This window comes from Gymnoscopelus microlampas (assembly GCF_963454915.1).
Source record: "Gymnoscopelus microlampas genome assembly, chromosome: 16".
In the NCBI taxonomy this organism is placed as follows: Eukaryota; Metazoa; Chordata; class Actinopteri; order Myctophiformes; family Myctophidae; genus Gymnoscopelus; species Gymnoscopelus microlampas.
Window position 1 is genome coordinate 7,072,467 of NC_139953.1, and position 15,639 is coordinate 7,088,105.

Consider the following 15,639-nt stretch of genomic DNA (forward strand, 5'->3'; position numbering starts at 1 on the left):
CAATTATTTGAAAACTTTAGTTACTAGTTACTTTGTAGATATGAATTTTATCAACCTCTTCATCCCTATTTAAACTTTGGCTATTTGAAAATAGCCGATCTACAAGCTCCCAACGCGTCTCATCACAACGCGTTGTGAGCTAGTAGATCTATTTTCAAAAGATTTGTATACATTTTATGCATATGATACCTTGTGAAATGGGACCTTCTGCAGAAAGAGTTTACTTACTTTTGGTACTTTAAGTACATTTTGATGCAAATACTTTTGTACAATTTTGAATTCTGGGCTTTTACTAGTAACAGAGTATTTCTATATCACAGTATTGATACTTTTACTTAAGTAAAACATGTGAGTACTTTTCCCACCACTGATTATATCTATGACAGAGTAAAACATTACGATCTTAAGTGTGTGTGTGTGTGAATGCACACTCATAAAGTCTCTCACTTTGCAGTCACAGTCAGTGCACCCCCACAGCCAGCAGATGACGTCTTTTCATGTAAGTTGAGTTAAATGTCATCGGGTGGAACACTACTCGTAGTCTTTCTTACTTTATAGACCTATAGAAGAGTACATTACATTATGACTATGTTAGAGATGCAGTCAATTTTATCATCAACTTCATGTTGGGGCGGACTGGAAACAAAAATCAGCCTGAGAATTTAAATTAGAACATAGGCCAGTGCTTCTCAAAGTGGGGTCCGGAGATCAGCTGGGGTCATTGAGGGGGTTCCAGGGGGTCCCCACCAAAATTTGATAGTAATAGTTGTATTTAAAAACAGCAGATTCACAGGCTCAAATCAGTTATCACCCCATATCAGTTCATCCTTGGGTACAAGTGGACGTTTAAGCCACATTTGCAAAAATGTATTTTTAATCTCTTAGCATGTTTAGGTTTTTGCTGAACAGGTCTGTGACTTTTATATTGGGGCAGCGATGCATACAATTTAGAGTAGAGTGCAGGCGCTCCAGTGGATCTGATCAGTGGCCAAACCTTATGCACACTCTTTTGCTTTGATAAAGCACACGTCACTTTCACTTTGATTAAGCATGCATCACTTTCACTTTGAGTAGGCATGAATAGCATCTGTTGTAAGAGCAGGCCTATCAGCATCACCACAGCTGTTCCCTCTCTGCCACCATCATGTCCTCCTCAACATCTAGATTCCTATTTTCAAAGATCTTTGCTTCCACGTAACAGAGGCTTTTATCTGTTAAATTGAACAATGCCAACATTTAAACAATGTCTTTCAGTTTCATGATCACAGACCAAGCATCCAACATGTTGAGGAACAAGTAATGACAACAACAGTCAATCATCTAGTCAACAGCAGTATAACATGGCCATTCCCTCTTATTGTTCCAAACAATACATTTTCAGAGGACAGTTTGATGATCTAGATTCTAGGTCATCAAATTGTCTAGGTCCCAGCAATAGAATCAGAGTTAGGTTATAAGTTAAGGTTAGGTTAGGTTAGGTTAGGTTAGGTTAGGTTAGGTTAGGTTAGGTCCTGTTTTGAATGTATCATTTCATTACATTTTTATATATTATGTGTGATTTTGGAAATGCATTATTATATATTTTTCTCTTTTTGTAATTTATGTCACCTGTGTCCTGTTATGTCTTTTCACCATGCAATAAAAGAAAAGAAAGAAAAGTAAAAAGTAAAATATAGCTGCAAGCAGCGATAATACGGGGCCAGTGAATGGAGAGAGAGAGAGAGAGAGAGAGAGAGAGAGAGAGAGAGAGAGAGAGAGAGAGAGAGAGAGAGAGAGAGAGAGAGAGAGAGAGAGCGAGAGAGAGAGCGAGCGAGAGAGGCAGTGAGAGAGAGGCAGAGAGAGACATGGAAACTGGAGAGAGAGAGAGAGAGAGAGAGAGAGAGAGAGAGAGAGAGAGAGAGAGAGAGAGAGAGAGAGAGAGAGAGAGAGAGAGAGAGAGAGCGAGAGAGAGAGCGAGCGAGAGAGGCAGTGAGAGAGAGGCAGAGAGAGACATGGAAACTGGAGAGAGAGAGAGAGAGAGAGAGAGAGAGAGAGAGAGAGAGAGAGAGAGAGAGAGAGAGAGAGAGAGAGAGAGAGAGATGGAAACTGGAGAGAGAGAGAGAGAGAGAGAGAGAGAGAGAGAGAGAGAGAGAGAGAGAGAGAGAGAGAGAGAGAGAGAGAGAGAGTGACATGGAAACAATAGATTGATGAGAGAGAGATGGAAACAGAATGGTTTGATTGGACATCTCAACCTATTGCCATTAACAGGATTGGAACTCTCAACCTTCAGACTAATAGGCTGCAACACTACCTATAGTGCTACAATGTAGCTTTGTCCAGGCTGATATTGTCTGTTGAAGATCATAAACTCTTAACTTCTTTCATGAACCAAGCCCCTGTTTCACTAACACAAAGATCACTCGTTCACAAACCATTTACCAATGAAGAAATTGTACATCTCCTCAGAACCAAAACTAGTGAAAGTAGCCGATCTACAAGCTCACAAACCATGAAAAGTTGTGAGATTGTAGATCAGCTATTTTCAGAATGAAGTATGTCATACATTGAAAAAACGTACTCTCAAATAAGCATTTCAGGTTATCTTTACCATTTGCACATGTATTCATTGATACAGTCATGTTGTTTGCAATTCAACTTAAATTAAGTCTGCATCAAGTGAGGCTTGAACTGGCGACCTTGAGATTGTGAGGCATTCATTTAAGGGAGACGCCATTGGACCAACAGACAAGCAACTGTGAAAAAGGAGATCACACAGATGATACAGTTTCACGAAAATAGCTGAAAAATCCTGGGTTTAAGTGTTTTTCAAACTGCTCAAAATTGCGGACAATCTAAGGGCGGAGCTTACTGGTCAAAGCGATAGATGTCTTCCTCATGAGTCAAGGCACAAGTGTAAGCAAGTTTCACGACTTTCGGCCAAACGAGGCATGACTTAAGTCTGTTTAAAGTTTGCATTTTCAAAAAATTGCTATAGCGCCCCCCTTTGGCCAATTGGAGTAAGATTGGTTTCAGTGATATTTGGAATGACCCTCAACCTTTCTGCAAAGTTTCAAAGAAATGTGAGTCTGCATGTATGTGTTAGGGGCAGATGAATAATTTTCATAAAACTGCAATAGTTAAAATCTATCTCCTCCTGGGATTTTTTAGTACTTTGCACAAAATTCTTTACACATGAACTTTGGACCTCTGCCGACATAATGATGCGAGCGGATTTTTTCTAAGTGAAAAAATGCAGAAGTTAGGAGCCAATGACTGTTTTTCATATAATTCAAAATGGTGGGAGATCTAAAGGTCAGAGGTCAAAAGTCAGAAAGTTGTTCAGCATGAGGAGACGCATATGTGTATCCAAGTTTCATGGCTGTAGGTCAAACAGGGCATGAGTTGTACCTGTTCAAAGTTGGCATTTTCAATTGAGTGCTATAGCGCCACCTTTTGACGAATGAGTGTGAGAATTATTTCTTTATCGTTTTTCATGACCATCTACCATATGGCCGAGTTTCGTAAAAAGCGACAGCACGGTTCAGCCAGAACTGCGAAAAGTGGCAGAAGAAGAAGAAGAAGAAGAAGAAGAAAGTGACAGAATACTGCCAATAATAGAACAGGTCCAGAGCTGAGCTCTGGCCCCGTAAAAAAAAAACTTAAAAAGAAAAAGAAAAACAAGTGGGCTGGTAGGGTATGGTTATGGCTAGGTGTGTGTGCTGTGTAATGCAGAGAGAGAGAGAGAGAGAGAGACAGAGAGAGAGAGAGAGAGAGAGAGAGAGAGAGAGAGAGAGAGAGAGAGAGAGAGAGAGAGAGAGAGACAGAGAGAGAAGGAGACAGAGAGAGAGAGAGAGAGAGAGAGAGAGAGAGAGAGAGAGAGAGAGAGAGAGAGAGAGCAAATAATAATGACACAAAGCCTTGATGGTTGGCCTCCCTCCTGGATATTTTCCCTGGAATGTCAGAGGTTAGTGTCTCAACACGCCCCTGTGCAGAGATATAAAGAGCGAGAGAGACTGAAACTACCAGAGACAGCGAAACAGAAAGATACAACTCGACGGTATAGACTGAAATACTACAACTATAATCATAATCATTATGATGATGACTATGAGGATGAAGAAGATACCAGTCATTCTAGTGGTCTGCATGCTGCTGTTCTCATCTCTGGATGTCCTGGCACAATCCAGTAAGTGTATTTGCTCGTCTGTCCTGGTTTTAATCATGACAATTTATTATTATAATGATTAAGTCTTTTTGTTTTTGAAATATGTTTTTCTGTGTGTATTCCACTAATGCCCTGTGTGTCTCTGTGTCTCTTTTTTACTCTGCCTCGCTCTCCCAGACAACGATGACGGCGGTCCAGCTGAGTGCTGCTTCCAATTTTACACCAAACGCCTGCCTACGGACAACGTGGTGACCTTCCAGCGCACAAACGTTCACTGTGCTAAGGATGCTATTGTGTGAGTATTTGGTTATACTGTCTTACTCTATTGCGTTATACCTATACACATACACATTGAACACATTGTACAGGTGCAGTTAACGTAGACTCACATTCAGAATAGTGTTTTCACACAAGATGTCAAATGCTGTCAAACTACCAGCTAATGTAGATGGGGGATTTTAGAACGACGGCCAATAAAATGAATACATTTTTTCCTCTTAAAACTAAATAAGGGGTAATTATACTCTTGTTAAACTGTTAAAAACATGGATTAATTTAGGCCAATATGGCAATACAAATGACATGTAGCTGTCCATATGGACTTTAAGTTACTTTAAGTTTATTGAGTTACAGCTTGTAGTTTGTAATGTTTTATTTCTATGTAGAACTGTACAAAGTTATTAGACACAATAGCTTTTTGTTATTGTTATTGCTATAGAAGTGACCATTTGAGTTGAGACCGCATTCAGAACGCGTGCCCGTTCAGAGCGGGCCGGAGAACTGAATTCATCATCCCATCGACTTCACACTCAACACTGCACTTCCTTCGGTCCTCAGCAAGATACACACACATACATACTGTACATATACAGTACATACGTACGTACTAATCCATACTAAAATCATCTATTCATCATGATAAATAAGAGTGCAGTATCCAGTGAGAAGGCAGTTTTGGTTTGAAATATTATGGCAAGCTTCCGAAAAAAAAATCCGGCATGAATTGGCAGAATTGTTTTTTCTCTGTGGTAGAACAAAGAGAAAAAGAGAGAGTCGAGTGAGATAGCATTCTAACGGTCATCGTGGTCAAGCGAGCACTGGTTTCAACAAAGAGAGAGACCGTCACTTTGGATAGAGCATGCCAGCATGCTTTAAGTTGATAACGAGAGATCGCATCTGACAGGCTATAGCCACAGCCTGTAGCCAAAACTGTTCAGTGACAAAAATGCTTCAAAGCAATGTTGACGTCACTCTGAGAATATATAATTATGTTGCATGGGGATGGCTTGTCCAACTACAATGTAAGTAAAATTTGCTACATTATGCATGGAGAGGGTGGGTGAGAGTCTCACTCTCTCAGAGAGAGAGACACTACAGCACACAGCTGTCTTAAATATGATTTAAAGGGGCTACACCATGAATTTAAAAAAAATATATTCTATATAAATATTGCCCCCTAATACGTTTTAAACAGGTTGTAAGCCTAAAAAACATCCAGATATTCTTTCTCACAATATGACTGTCTGTCATTCCAAGCTTTTTCAGCTGCAATACCAAAACGTCCTATTGGGCAGGGGGGAGCTACTGAGCAATTCTGTCTGGCCATCATCAATGCAAAATCAAATGGCCTGTTCAGACACGCCCATTCAGGAAATCCATGAAATGAGCATGAATGACTGAATGTTAAAAAAACATATTTTTTTGGGTACAAGAGACACTGGGGAGCCCAAAAAATACTAAAAACCTAAAAAAAAATGAAATTCATGGTGTAGCCCCTTTAATAAGTGTCCGTTTAAAAAAAGAACAAGCGATTCAGTTGACTTTTCAAGATATGTCGTCTTAGACATGAGATTTTAGGCTAGAAACAGGTCTGCCAACCCCACCTGTTAACCCCCACGTCCCTGTGATAGAGAGAACAGAAACCCTCTGTTCTTTCGATGGATTAAAGTTACAGTCTCGCATGCTTACAGTCACCTCTCACGCAAGTATAAAGTACTATACTGTTAGAAAATACACAAATGAAAACCGTCACTTACCAGGTAATCCCAGCACTTTTGCTGCCAAAGAGGGCAAGTGAAAACATCTCTCCTATTGCCATTCCAGCAAGTTATTTGTGTGCATTTTTTTTTTGCAGGTAAAACACTGGCACTGTATTCGTGAAAACACAGCTTTACACTTACTGAATGACTGACTTGCTCCATTACTCACTGATTGATCATCTGGTTAACAACTATATGAATACTGTGTGGGAAATGAAAAAATTAAAATCTTCTCTCTATGTCTGTCTTTTCTAGGTTCACAATGCTGAATGGCGCCAAGAAATGTACTGACCCAACTCAGACCTGGGTCCAGAATCTCATCACCCATGTGGAGTCCAAAATATAGACAAAATGGAACATGTCACCCCGTTAAATAGTAGATTTAGAAAGCATAAAATGCTTCTTTTTTCTTAAAACATATGTATGAATCAATGGTAATTTCTACTAAATTGTATTCAGTTTTGTTTCCACTAATTAGTGCAGTTTTCTTTTATGTAGGTATCAAATGTAGTGCTTTAAACATTTTAATGATCAGTTGTTGATATTAACCCTTGTTTTCTTCAACAATAAAACAGGCATTTTTGGCAACAATAAAACAAGCTTTTGTGGTTCCTAATTAATCCACATATTGTTGTGTTTGCATAGTAGCCTATAAGTCAAGTCAAGTCAAATGTAATTATGAAGCAGAAAAAAACACACATTCGCCAAAGTGCTGTACAGAGCAGGTAGTTATACAATAAACACTGACAAAACATCAAGACGCACACGCTCTTAGGCACAAATAAACCGTACATGGACATAGAGGCACAAGACGAAATTCTGTCACATCAGAGTATTCAATCACTAGTGAATAAACGTAGGTTTTGAGCCTGGACATAAAAGAGTGAAATGAGGTGGCAGATCTGATAGGGAGGTGAATGCTGCACGCATTATCACAATGTAATCACATACATTATTTTGACTATTGATGTTGTGTAAGTATTTGGAATGCATTCACTGGAATTAGAGCGTGGATATGTCAGAGAAAGCACTAAAAAGAGAGGATACAGGAAAAGATGTAATAAAAACTATACTGATAGTAAAAATGAGAGTATCTACAGTATACTACATTGAAACATCTCAACTTTGCAAGTGCACATCAATGCATCAGTGCATTCAGGATGCACACACGGTGTTATGATAAGTGTATTAACACCTCTCAGTTTTCTGTTCTACTAAAAATAAGCATTGACCAGATTGTATTTCCTTAATTATAGGTACTCTCCCTACACACACACACACACACACACACACACACACACACACACACACACACACACACACACACACACACACACACACACACACACACACACACACACACACACACACACGTTTCTACACAAGTTTCCACCAACCTTCTCTAATATGTGGCAATAATACACAGACTCGACATACATTCAGCGTGAATTGCATGATGAATATATAATCCCTTTATCACAGGTTGGAGTTACTTATTGCTTTAATAAAGCGGCTAACAAATATATATACATATATTTTTAAAAAAGTTGAAGAACCGCATTGTGGCTTTATGTCACCGCAAACCATTTGCAGTTTACATTCATGTCTATAACCATTCATAAATGAAGATTTTGAAGCAATAGGTGTATTTTAGTACATTTTATTAAAAATAATAAATACATTACATATGGTATCACTATTTTGACATGGATGAAATCTGTTTTCTTAGGTCACAGTTACATTGACCTTTGACTACCAAATGTAATCAGTTCATCCTTGCGTCCAAGTGGACGTTTGAGCCAAATTTGAACGAATACCCTCAAGCCGCCACAATAATGGGACATACCAGTGTGACTTACAGTACAAATATAGACGGATGGACGGATGAATTCATTACTACCCCCTCCCACCCCTCTCCGAGTCACGCTGGAACCCACCAAATCTGATTCTTCTGAACAATACTGGATTAGCATTATGATTGTGAGTGTGATGATTGTGTTTATGATAGTGAACATGATCTTTCTGCAACAGGACAGTCTCTGTAACCAATAGTCCAGCCTGACTTTCTGTAATTGGTACGTTTCTGTAATATTGCATCCAGACTCCACTTAAAGCTATGCTACCAGAACAATAAAGAACAATACATATTTTTTTTACAAATAAATGTATTTAGGTTTTATTGACATATTGTAGTTTAACATAGCTTGTGGTACACCAAAGACAGATATGATTTGTGCTGACAGTATGTGAAATGGGAGTTACAGTGAAACTGAGTATGTTATGAGAAGTGGTTTATTAATGTCGTCATTCTCAGCGTGGTTTGACTGGAAAGCATGGTTGGAGTTTCACCACAAGAACCCCATCGTCTCTACTCTGCAAGTCATAATAGAGTAGGTGAACATTCGGCGATAACAGCTGATCTACAAGCTCACGATGTGTTGTGTGGTCTGGTGATGCGCTGTGAAGTATTATGTGTTCTTACTTTGAACAACAAAATAACAATAAGTGGAAAAACTATATTGAGATGACCAATACTGTAAAATGTATTATACAGTATTAAAGCAGTACTATTTAGGTCTTTTATCAATCTAAGCCATGGTTCAATGTAATGGATATGTGTGCGTGCATGTGTGTGCATGTGTGATATGGCCTTCAATTTAGAGTAGATTGCAGGTGGCAGAAAGTTTTCAGATTCGATCCCCCGGACTGCCAGGACATTTTTGAGTGGGGAATTGAATGAGCAGCACTCACCCCTAAAACACCCACTGTTGTAATGCCCTTAAGCAAGGCTCTGAACCCTCAACTGCTCCAGTGGAGCTGATCATTGGCCAAACATAAGACTGTAGTTGTAATGGGCAAACATGCATCACTTTTTTGCTTTGATAAAGCACACATCACTTTCACTTTGATTAGGCATGCATCACTTTCACTTTGAGTAGGCACACATCATCACACTCTTTCACTTTGAATAGCATCTGTTGTAAGAGCAGACCCATCAGCAACACCACAGCTGTTGGAAAATCACCAGTGGTGTAAAGTAACTAAGTACATTTACTCAAGTACTGTACTTAAGTACAATTTTGAGGTGCTTTTTTTTTTTACTTTACTTGAGTATTTCCAATTTTCAGTACTTTTGCTTCTACTCCATTACATCTCAGAGGCAAATATTGTACTTTTACTCCACTACAATTATTTGAAAACTTTAGTTACTAGTTACTTTACAGATATACATTATTATACAGTATTATAAAACATACATTAACCACTTTAGTCCTATTTTATACCTAGGCTATTTGAAAATAGCCGATCTACAAGCTCACAACGCGTCGCATCGCGACGCGTTGTGAGCTTGTAGATCGGCTATTTTCAAACATTTTAGTACTTTTACTTTTGGTACTTTAAGTACATTTTGATACCAATACTTTTGTAGTTTTACTCAAGTACATTTTTAATTCTGGACTTTTACTTGTAACAGAGTACTTCTACATTGCAGTATTGATAGTTTTACTTAAGTAAAACATTTGAATACTTTTTCCACCACTGAAAATCACTGTGGGATGGAACGATTTATTGTTCCTCAAGGACCACAGAAAAACCAACAAGATCATGCCTCTTGTCCCACCACGTCCTTCTCAAGTTCTGGATTTAAACAATGTCTTTCAGTTTCATGACCATTGACCATTGAGACCAAGCATCAATGTTTTCAGGAACAAGTAATGGCAATAGTCCTCTATAGTCAACAACAGTATAATATGGCCATTCCCTCATATCGTTCCAATCAATACATTTTTGGAGGACAGTTTGATGACCTAGAATCAGGGTGAGGTTAGATAGATTAGGGTTAGGTTAGGTTAGGCTTGTCAAACTAATTTTGGGGTCTGGGCCGGATTGGTCAAAAAGTGACTTGAGATGGGCAGACTGGGCACACAGACACAGAGACACGCATGCGCGCTCATGCACATACATCATTGTTTTTCAGTCTGTTGTCTCAGTCACTGCTATAACTACAGTATATCACTTTAAAAAAGGTTATTATGAAGATATATAAATTAATTATGAATTAATTAACACATCGGGTGCCAAACACGCTCTGAACCGTGTGTTTACATAGTGGCGGTTCGGCCGCTTCGGTGCCGAACACGGTCTGAACCGTGAGTTTAGTCTTTTTGTTTTTTTCGTTTTTCTCCGCGCGGGCGGGGCTAGAGCAGCTCTGGGAGCACCCATTGTAATCCTGCGAAGGAAGTGCCAGATCGCTCACCGGAAACACATTTTTTTTCCCCATCCGCTTCCTGTCTATTTCCTACTTTGAAACGCCTATATCTCCAAATCTGTTTCCTGTGGGGAAAACCGGTCATGCGCGATGCGCGATCCCCCCCCCCCCGTTGTAACTCGCCAGGGTAATGTTATGGTTCCAGGCTGTAGCCAGGCTCATGGGACAACATGAATCGATGCTTTTTTTTGCGTGGATTTGCTTGTAACGCACGCGGAAGCATTAAACAGCAAAGCGCAGTCAATGGGGAGAATTCTGGCACCCACGGTAAGTTGTTATGAAAAAATGCTGGCACCCGATGTGTTAATTGCACGTCCCACTGGAAGGAGACCCCGGGGCAGACCAAGGACCAGATGGGGGGATTACATCTCCAAACTGGCCTACGCCTCGGGATCTGTTGCCCCCGCGACCGGCTCTGGATAAGCGGTTGAAGATGGATGGATGGATTATAAAACAATTATAAATATTTTCAGTAAATAGCTATAGTACACAACATTATTTTTTTAGGCCTACTTTCAGCAATGCAACTCAGACAATGAACTCAGTTCAGTCTTTTTTATTGAACAATAAAGGAAATTCAGAAAATGTCAATGAATCAAAATAATGACACTTTTTTTGTGGTTTTAGAATAGAAAAAAATAACCTAACATCTAAATGCCATTTAGATGTCCATGTGTCAACTGTGAGCGCAGTTTGGATTTGTAAATGTTCATTACTAGGGATGGATAGAGGGAGCCATATGAAATCCGTGTTAATGGAATCGTGGAAATGACCAATAAAAATGGAATTGGAATAAAACGCGGAATATTGCAGAATTGGCCCTAATCTGGGCTGAAATTTAGTTTTCGGGAGAAGTCTGTCTGCGACGTTAACTTACTTAACATCACCACGCTGTTTCTGAACGGAGCGGGGTGAATCTGGCTGACACGGTGAACACCAAAACCCTCGCCCCAAAACTCATTCGCACCGGGGCAAATCCGGAGGTATTCACCCAACCTTATTCCTTAAACTCAGTAAAACGGTGCCAAAACCTAACCTAATGCCTAAACTTAACCTCAGTAAAACTATGCCTAACCCTAAACTTATTCATAACCTTATCATCAAACAATTGAATACAAGAACCGCGGGTCCGCGAAAAAAATGGGGGCGAGGGGGTTTTGGGGCGAGTCTTCTGTGGTTACCAGAGCGTTTCACTCGTAACGTCCGTTATAGACCACTAGAGTTTCGGGGGGCTACGCCCCCCTCAACCCCAGCCGCGCACGGGGCTTTGCGTTTGTTGGTCCCTCCGTGTCCCTGTGTCTGTATCCGTGTAGCTGCAGCACAGAGTGGGCAGTATAGATGGGGATTATGGCTGTTAGAGGCATGTACGCGCACGGGGCCCGCGTGGGCGTGTGTATATGGGGGTAGACAAATTGTCTAAGTAGCATTTGCAAAAAGGGGAAAAAAAAAAAAAATTGTAAGAAAGTGTAATGTAAAAGTTACAAAATGATGAAAAATAAGTAGAAGAAATTATATTTTGTATGTTTCGCGGACCACCAGGGGGTCCGCGGACCCCCTGGTGGTCCGCGCGGAAATCGTGGGATGAAAATTTCCAATTTCCAAAAAAAAAATAAAAAAAAAAAAATATGAAGGTGGTTGCTTGTTTTTCTGAAAGCTGGCGAATGGCAGCCCTTTCTGCAAGATGGCGGCCGCCTGGTGTTGTTGTGAGTACGTGTATTTGGGGGGGGGGGGGGGGGGGGGCGGTCCTGCCATTACGTTAGTTACTGTAGTTGCTGTGGAGCTACATAGTTCTCCAGAAGACACACACAAACATACACCATCTACAATGGACGAACTGAGCAGCAATATAGACATTCACCACACGAACGTGCATTGTTGACAAAGTGATTGCACAGCCGCTGCAGGCATGACAACCAGGTTAGCGTTAGCGACATGGCAGCTATCACAGCGCCCTGTCCGTCGTGCTGCAACTGCCTGTGATGGCTACAGCAGTAACAGCAAGCTGTCTGCGATGCCATTGTCTGGAGACTGCTCTTAGCGTGACACGACCAATGAGAGTGAGCGCTGTAGTTGTTGCTAAGATACGGTGGCGTCTCTGCCCCATAGCTTGTAGATCTCTCACACATGATTGGCGTAGGCTGCGTTGCCAGGTCTGACTTTGTGTGTAAGCAATGGTCGGCTTATTTTTGCGCGCCTTTGGGCTCGTTTGCATTGTGCGCACGGCAGCGCTTGTTTAGCGTACGTCAGCGCGACGTGGCAACGGACGTGGCAACGTGAAAGGTGATTGGCTGGTGAAAAGAAACACCCGACGTTACACCAGAAATGGTGCCTGGAGAAAATGGTGACCAAAAAAAAAGTTTGGAAAAAAAGGAAAAAACCCGCGCAGCGGCTGCCTGTTGTTGTGGTGATGAGGTCGTGCGCACGGTAAACGGTACGAAGCTGCCTCCCCTTCCGTTTTGTCCGACATTTGGTGAGTAGAATTAATTATGTTGCGCGGTGGAAAAGGTGTAGTGAACAGTGAGATGTCCCCTACGCGAGGCGTAAATTCAGTGCGGCCGCCGTGGCGAGTCAGTAGGCGACATGTGGTCTGGCGGTGCGTTGTTTATCCGATAACAGAGCTGTGGGGTGTCACCACCGAGGGTGCGGAAGTTGCTCGCCATTTATATAGTTAGATATTCACACGGCGGCCATGTTTCTATGAAGTCAATGAAAGTAGCCACCCCGGGTGGCGGCACTTTCAATGTTAAATTCCAATATGGCCGCCGTGTGAATATGGTTTATTCCACCGGACCACCGCACATGTAAACACAACGACGCAACCACCCGTACAAATGGAACTGCAGTACGGTCCCCTTAAAGAAGCGATGTTACATGTATCTGTTACGGGTCCCAGGCTGAGTCGGGTACCACAGTAACAAGATTGATTTTTGTTCAATGTCTCACTGGTCTCTGAAAAACAGTATAAACAGGCACACAGGAATGAGACATGAACCGTTCACTTGCGTTCCTAATTTTCCTCTCAATTTATTCACAATCATACAATCACAATTATCACAATAAATCAATCAATCAACATTTCCCTGTACTGCAACAATGTCTTTCTTTTTAGCAAAGTCCTTTAGTTAGGTTCAAGGTAAGTATGAAATGTGTGCGTGTAGTTCTTGTTCTTTTCCAGGTTAAGTAAGTATACGTGTTTGTGTGTGTGTGTGTGTGTGTGTGTTCCAGGTAGGTATAGCATGTGTGTGTGTGTGTGTGTGTGTGTGTGTGTGTGTGTGTGTGTGTGTGTGTGTGTGTGTGTGTGTGTGTGTGTCTGTGTGTGTGTGTGTGTGTGTGTGTGTGTGTGTGTGTGTGTGTGTGTGTGTGTGTGCGTGCGTGCGTGCGTGCGTGCGTGTGTGTGTGTGTGTGTGTGTAAATGTGTTGAATATGTGTTGGTGTTTTACAGGTGAGTATCTGTATATCTGTTGTGTGTATGAGCTGCTGTCCCTTAAATACATTTGCATATATTTCCACTTCCAACATTTACAACATATAACCATTTGGCTTCAACATTCCATTAAACCTCATAGTCATCAGATCACAATGAAATACATTCAAAGGCCATATTTCAGTATTTGTACTGGTCCCATATAGCTACAGTACCATCACATAGTGCAATAGATTCAACATTAGCTTGCATCTGATATAAGATCAAGGATCAGTATCTATTCAACAAAAGCCACATTCTTTAGCTTGAAGCTACTCTTAGTAGTTGACTGTCTTTTCAAAACATTGACACATCATCACATAGGGAATATTAATTAGAGTGGAGCATATTCAAATACACTCAAACACAACAAATGCACTTTTGCAATAAAGCCATTAATCAATAATAAAGATAATGCACCCAAAATACTTCAAAAATATAAAGAGAGTATCAATAGAAAAGTATTATAAATGCAAAATGTTTGTTCATCACCTCAGCACCAAGTAATGAAAATAAAACAAAGTTAGCTGTAGTTAATACTTAGAAAACCCTTCACCAATCATGTATCTGTCAAGTGTTCAGGTAGCAAACATTGGAAATGTCGTGGATAAATGTAAACAAACATGTTACTGTGTTCAGTACAGAGAGGCAAACGCCATCTTCAAAGGGAATAACACGAGGCGCCATTATGCACTCAATCAGCGTGTCAATTTGCGGACTTTTTACCGTTTCTTAAACTCTACATTAAACACTCAAATCAGTCATTAAAACGAATACCACCAAACTCACTCCAAATCCAACTCACTCCATGAAGACTTAAGAAATATTCGGCCAACTCACTCCAGGGCTCGGCCAACTCCCTCCAGGACCAAAGACCAACTCCCTCCAGGACCAAAGCCAACTCACTCCAGGACCAAAGCCAACTCACTCCATGCAATGTCACCAGTGATTGGTTCAATGTGTCAGTGGTGTAAAGTAACTAAGTACATTTACTGTACTTAAGTACAATGTTGGGTATTTGTGCGTTATTTGAGTATTCCCAACTTCCAATGGTTTTACCTCTACTCCACTACATATTGGATCCAAATATTGTTTTTTTACTCCACTAAATGTATTTGTTTTACTAGTTACTTTGCAGCTATAAATTATAATATTATAGTGTGTGTGTGTGTGTGTGTGTGTGTGTGTGTGTGTGTGTGTGTGTGTGTGTGTGTGTGTGTGTGTGTGTGTGTGTGTGTGTGTGTGTGTGTGTGTGTGTGTGTTTTTCCCCCATTTCATTCCATTTACATTATTCTTGGAATAATTAATTGACTTCATACAAATGACCCATTCACATCAACACCTTATCTGCATATAGCCTATCACCTGGTCATAATGCAGGCACATGACCCATTAATCAACACCTCATTGTAATGGATGTTTCATTGAATAGGAGTAAGTGCTCATCTTCCTATAAAGTGAGCTTGTAGATCGGCTACTTTCAAAATGTATGTCTCATTTTATTTTAAAAATAAATAAAATGAGGGACATTTTGAACATACCGGGAGGTTAAAGTAAAAAACAAAAGTTGTGTAGAGCAATGTGCCTCACCTTGTAAAATAACATCTAATTATTTTTTAGGTATAACTTTATATCAAGATAGATGTTCAATGTCTACAGTTTACAATTAACAACACTTTCCTATGCATTTCACAGTCCCAAAGTTATGTATATAACTACTATT

At 40.4% G+C, this 15,639-nt stretch overlaps 2 protein-coding genes across 2 annotated transcripts in view; both read left to right on the top strand.

The window, feature by feature from the left end:
• The window catches only part of LOC311062531 (C-C motif chemokine 4-like), a 405,685-nt gene that overhangs the window by 280,046 nt on the left and 110,000 nt on the right, over positions 1-15,639 (top strand). The gene's annotated exons all lie outside the window — the stretch shown is intronic.
• LOC311062533 (monocyte chemotactic protein 1B-like) lies at positions 3,977-6,776 on the top strand. The gene is made up of 3 exons (XM_084081649.1): positions 3,977-4,165; positions 4,322-4,439; positions 6,439-6,776. Exons 1-3 carry the CDS (start codon positions 4,075-4,077, stop codon positions 6,527-6,529), a joined length of 300 nt encoding a protein of 99 aa, XP_083937775.1. The 5' UTR covers positions 3,977-4,074; the 3' UTR covers positions 6,530-6,776.